This window comes from Sceloporus undulatus, chromosome 2, assembly GCF_019175285.1.
Source record: "Sceloporus undulatus isolate JIND9_A2432 ecotype Alabama chromosome 2, SceUnd_v1.1, whole genome shotgun sequence".
NCBI classification, from domain to species: Eukaryota; Metazoa; Chordata; class Lepidosauria; order Squamata; family Phrynosomatidae; genus Sceloporus; species Sceloporus undulatus.
In genome coordinates this window covers 78,740,558-78,746,557 of record NC_056523.1, presented here as the reverse complement: position 1 = coordinate 78,746,557, position 6,000 = coordinate 78,740,558, and the positions used below count along the sequence as shown (strand labels likewise).

Sequence of the window (6,000 nt, the reverse complement as noted above, 5' to 3'; positions counted from 1 at the left end):
ATAACAAAATGGACTACACAATAAAGCAAGAAGAGGTCTGTTGGGTTTTGTGGCCAACTGACTTTGGATTTTCAGGAAATGGATGTATTATCACTAGCTGAATGACTACATAACAGAAAAACAGTAACATCACAAGTGCACTGATTTAGGGGTGTCATAGTGGCTCCTAATGAAGCCTCTTTCTCTCTGGTCCTATCCAGCCTCATTAACCACTGAGAAGTCACTTGTTTTCCTAGCTTTCTTGCACCATGCCAGTTTTCTGTACAATTTCTGCATAAGACTCTGGCTTATCTGATTTTCATGGGATTCTCCTAGAAGGAGACTCCTGGCAAAGATTCTTTTTCAAAGTTCTCTTTCGTGTACTTCCCCTCAAAAGTAGGACATACAGCACCTTCTCTAGCTGGCTGGCCTCTGATTCAGGCTGATTTGATTCTGTATCTTCCTCCAGTAAGAAATTGTCTGCAGAGCTGGTTTTGCTGCTATCAGATTTTAGGGATTTTTTTCCTGGAAAAGAGATTTCACAAACAAACTTTAAACCAACTTTGTACGTGCTAACTGTGACTAGTAAAATATAGTGGAAAAAGGATAATTATTGCTTTCTTTCTGTATGCTGTCTCAAACAATGCAAAGGTAGAACATAAATATTTTAAAATAAAGGTAGAATATTTGTAGGTAGAACAGGAAGAGAGAAAAGGGAGTAAGAAGAAAAATGCAAATTATAAGTAGCACAAAGATGACAGTAAACTACCAGTCATTGCTTCAATACAACCTATTGCAAGAAAAAGCTCAACTACAAGAAGCAAATTAAAAAACAGTGGATAAAAATACTTTTCACATGGAAGAGTTCTTGTAATTACACTGGTTTATTTAGGGAGAGTGAGACCACTTTATTTTCATTGCAGTTTAATACTGCATTTAAATATTTTTTTATTCCTGAATATTTATAAATGTTTTATTTTGTATCTGTTTGTAAAGTGCCATCTACATGGATGGTGCTATATAAATAAATGATAAAACAAACAAACAAACAGAGCTCAGGGGTAAAGCCCAGGAAGAAGACCAAAGATTTAACCTCTGACATCTCCAGCTGAAAGAATTTATCAGATACCAGGCTTGGGAAAGACCTCTTGCTGTGAAAGTTACTGCCTATCAGAACAGATAGTATCAGGCTAGATGGACAATTGATCTGGCTCAAGATAAAGCAGCTTTAATTGATTTATATTTAAACGAAATAGACCCAAAGCAGACGGGCCAAATAAAGTGGCTTCTGTCTGCTTCGGGGGCATGGCATTTAGATGATGCATGCCCCTGAAGTAGACGGAAGCTGCACTGAGGCTACCTTAGGCAGCCCAAAGCCAACTGAAAAAGGAGCAGGAAAAACCCACTCCTGCCAGTGGCAGCTTAAGACCACTGGTGGTGGTCTACTTCAGCAGTGGGTCATCCGCTTGCCGCAGTCCTGGAAAAGTTGCAGCCACAGTGGCCGCAGATTGCTCCATTTTGCCTGTTTACTTTGCCCCTTAGTTCCATTGACCATAAAAGCATCTATAGCAGACTTCACTGGAAAAGCAATATTCTCATGAATTGTAATATATTACCCTTATTCTTCTTTTTGGTGGTACCAGCTGTATTGATAATAGGTACTCCTTCTAAGGTATCAGAATCAAAATTAGCAAGAGGAGGAGCATATCCAGGACTTGCTGAAAAGACATACAAAGGGGAAGCAATTCAGTTGATAAGACATAAGGCAAGCAATACATATTACTCATTCCCTTGGCAATTAGACTTTTATTCCAACAGAATAAAATTCTGTTTTGTGAACAGAATTTTTTTTTTTTAAGGAGGGGCTTTTAAGTGTGCTGTACTGGATGAAACTGCCTTTTAACATTTTAATTGTATTTTAATTGTTTTTAAGGGTTGTTAACAGATTAATTCTATTTTAATGTTGATCTTTTTTCTTTTTAAAACTATTATAGAATCATAAAGTTGGAAGAGACTACAAGGACCATCCAGTCCAAGCCCTTGTCATGCACACAATCAAAGCACTCCTGACAGATGACCATCCAGATTCTGTTTAAAAATCTCCAAGGAAGGAGACTTCACCAAACTTTGAGGCAGCATGTTCCACTGTCAAACAGCTCTTACTGTCAGGAAGTTCTTCTTGATGCTGAACTGAATCTCTTTTCCTGTAGTTTGAATCCACTGTTCCATGTACTAATCTTTGAAGCAGCATAAAACAAACATGTTCTGTCCTTCTTCAATATGACATACTTTCAAATATTTAAACAGGGCAAACATATTGCCTCTTAACCTTCTCTTTTCCAAGCTAAACATACCCAACATCGTAAGTCTATCCTCACAGGGCATGGTTTTCAGTCCACAATTATGTTGTGTTTGTTTTAATTTGCAATCTGCCTTGAGTTCCAGTTTTGAGAACAAGGCAAGATATAAATAAAGGTAACAACAACAAGAACCTGTATAAATGAAAATACAGCCTCAGCCACTATGCTGAAAAATCTGTTAAGATTGAAGGGCGCAGTTTGTTATTAGGTCATAGTGATCATGGCCCAGAAGGTAAGACACTTAAATAAAGTGCAGTTCTCTGTCCACATGTCCATGGCTGGGAGCCCCAACTGTGCTGGAGCTGGGATCTGATTCTGGTAGGACAGTTGATCATAAAATACTACAGAGACGGAAGACATGGCCACTGATAGGATGGAGGTCAGGCAGCAGATCTGACAAGGACCAAAGGATAGGGGTAAAGTCAAAAAATGAGATGTTGGTCAGGTATTGGATTGAAAGGATGAGGGCCAGGAGCAGGAATGCAATGAAAGATGTACTAAAATTCAGGTACAAAGTGAGCCATTCTTTGCTATTATTCCACAAGATAAGTTGTTCATACTGAAGTTACATTCAGCCAGCCTTTGTGGTTTTTTTCAAGTCACACTGTTACAGCGAGACTGAGAAACTAGTTTTCTGGATTCTACATAGGGAAACTGCAGCATAACAGATGTTGTTGTTGTTGTTATTATTATTATTATTATTATTAGCCTTTATTTATATAGCGCTGTAAATTTATGGCACCAATAGGCTCATCCTCAAGACTCAAAAATCCCTTTGGCAGAGGGAATAAGGCATTTAGGCTCTACTGATCCAAGACTTTCAGTGCCTTATATCAAGAGACATGTTCTGAAGGTGCTGAATGTTGTTTTCACACACTCATTTAAACCTATATTCTGTATATGCTTACCTGCCAGGATTTTTTCCAGTAGACATTGTAGTTCTGTAATGTTCTGTAATCGAGCCAAAACCCTTCCTTTTATCTCAGCATCATTTTGTTGACAGAAGGCATTCACAACCTTAAGAGGTAAATTATTTGTATGAGATCTATAAGCTGCTAAAGCTTATTTACAAATCTAATACATTTATTCTGACATGTCCAAAGTAGGCTACAGAGAGTTCTCAATAAACTTCACAATATGGTAGAAATGTACACTTTTCAATATTGAAGGCTTCACTGGTTTCTTCCCTCTCTGTACTCACAATCTCTCCTCTCATCTGAGTGAACACCCCTTGTTCAATCATTTCCACAGAGATAGCTGTTGGCAACACTGGCTAAGCAGTCATTTCAAAAGCCAGGGAACAATGTGCTTTTCTTCTTCCTGCCACCCAAATGATCAGCAAAAGGTGTGTGCAGAGGTCCTCATCATCTCCAGGGACTACACATGCAACATCTGAGGGGCACGAGTTGTGCACCTCTGAAGTACAGGATTGTATTCTTCAGACCTTGCTCAGTTCCAAATATGACTCCTATTAAAAATTAGCTACCAACCTGCATACTAAAAATATAGCTAAAGACAGGAGTATGTGCATCTGCTGGTCCTACTCTTAACCTTAAGAGCCTGTAGCCTTAATGAAGTACAGAGATTTGTCTATATTGCTGCATAAACTGTGCTACATAGGACAGTGCTCTGCAATCTTGAAACACACGTTTCAAGTATTTTCAAAAGCAATCTTCATCAAAAAATGAGGGCAGTGGCAGCAGAGGGATCATAAAAATCTCCTCTGTATATCACATTTTCTGTTACAGTACAAATATTAATACCTGCATACTGATCACAAACCATAGGTGAACACTTTCAATAATATTTTAATGGGCATAGTGTTTCCCAAATCACGCCAGTCATCTGACCTACCAGACCAGTATGGAGTGGCAACATTATAGGATGCTACTTATAGCACTTCTTACCTCACGGAACCAGTTCAGTGCATGAAATAAGAGAGTACAGAGGAATTCACGCTCTTGCTTAGATAACGAGTCTAACTTTCCTCCCACTTCCAGGTTGGTCAGATATAAAGGGCAAACTGTAAAGCAATATGTAGAATAAAGAGCACATATCTCATCTCATCTATTGCATCTGCACACAATAATTAGCATTATATGATAAACAAAGAACACAGATCTGAATTTTGTTTTCATGACAGATGAAGACTGTCATGACTGGAAGATAGTTGCTCATAATTTATTAAAGCATAAGTATCAGTCTGCTACAGAAAGCTGGAAATTATGAGCTAAAACAGTAGATAAAGAATAAATATTCTTCTCATGGTTTTTTTCTACCTCAACATGTCAGCTGCAGTATTCCAGTCTTTTAAAGAAATTATAGGATGAGTCAGATCAGACAGCGCTAACTGTCCATATTCTGTACCTAACAAGGCATCAATATCCTCCATGTTCCCATTATTCAGTTCTGATATGCAGAATCTCAGCAGCCGAAAGAATGGTGACAAACACTCCGGAGATACTATCCTAGAGAGAGAGAGGAGAAGAAACTTGTGGTTACACTGAAAGGAAGTGTACCAGTAGATATTTTTGTTAGGAGAGGATTGCAGGAGGGGTGGGCAACTGAGCCCTGCCAGATATTTTTGGCCTATAACTACCCAGTGGCATAGCAATAGAGATGGATTTGGGAAATGTAGTCCAAAAAACACCTGGAAGGCAATAGTAGCTTTATCCTTAGCTAAAGGAATGTACTGTAGTTTTGCATGTAGAAGGCCTCAGCGGAGGCTGGATGGCCATCTGTCAGGGATGCTTTGATTGAGAGTTCCTGCATGGCAGGGGGTTGGACTGGATGGCCCTTGTGGTCTCTTCCAACTGTACGATTCTATGATTCAGTCCTCAACATCTGTGGCTAGGGCAGACTTCTTTTTTTATATATATAATTATTTTTATTAGTTTAATATAATAATAATACCAAAAGTTATTTCAACATCATACATGTCATCTTAAGTGAATATTTACTTCTAGTCTCTTATTTTGTCATGCATGATTTATATTCGCACTGGTTTATCATTTCCTTTATCTATCTCCAGTTAAACTTTGCCTCTCCACTTTTCTGCTGTCTTTGTCGATTTCATCTTCCTTCTCTCGGTCAAATAAGTGTCCATAAATTGTCTAAACAGTCTTCAAACATATATTCTCAATCTTATAATATCCATTGTGACGATACTTAAACAAAACTCTAACCTAAAAAGTTACATCAAACTTTTCTAAGATCTGTTTACTCCTCAAACAGAATTGCTGCATACTTCCCCGCTATCCTTCATAAAATTAATCAAGGATTCCCATGTTTTGCAAAAGTCTTGTTTTAGTTTCCCTTTTAAGAAAATTGTTAAATTGTCCGTTTCCATATATTCATATAGTTTTAATAGCCATTGAGCTATGGTTGGAATTTCGACATCTTTCCATCTACTTGCATATAGCAGACTTCTTTCTTAGACACCAAAGAGCTGCTAAAAGTTCATTTATATAATCCTAAGCCAAATGGACTAATCATTTGAATTGTTATGAATTAGCTTTCTATGGTGCAGTCGGCGCATAATGCAGCTTGACACCACATTAACTGCCATGGTTCATATGGAATTCTGGGATTTGTAATTTTGGGTGATATTTAGCCTTCTGATGCCACAACAAAGTACAAATCCCAGGATTCCATAGCATTG

At 38.0% G+C, this 6,000-nt stretch overlaps 1 protein-coding gene across 4 annotated transcripts in view; it reads right to left on the bottom strand.

Annotated features, from left to right (window-relative positions):
* Nucleotides 1–6,000, bottom strand: part of FANCD2 (FA complementation group D2) — a 66,145-nt gene that overhangs the window by 30,832 nt on the left and 29,313 nt on the right. For all 4 annotated transcript variants that reach the window (XM_042449951.1, XM_042449954.1, XM_042449955.1 and 1 more), the window contains exons 24-28: nucleotides 4,707–4,807; nucleotides 4,247–4,362; nucleotides 3,248–3,356; nucleotides 1,596–1,697; nucleotides 392–504 (exon numbers count right to left, since the gene is read on the bottom strand). In XM_042449951.1, the coding sequence (XP_042305885.1) occupies nucleotides 392–504; nucleotides 1,596–1,697; nucleotides 3,248–3,356; nucleotides 4,247–4,362; nucleotides 4,707–4,807 (541 nt within the window). The remainder of the gene's footprint in view (nucleotides 1–391; nucleotides 505–1,595; nucleotides 1,698–3,247; nucleotides 3,357–4,246; nucleotides 4,363–4,706; nucleotides 4,808–6,000) is intronic.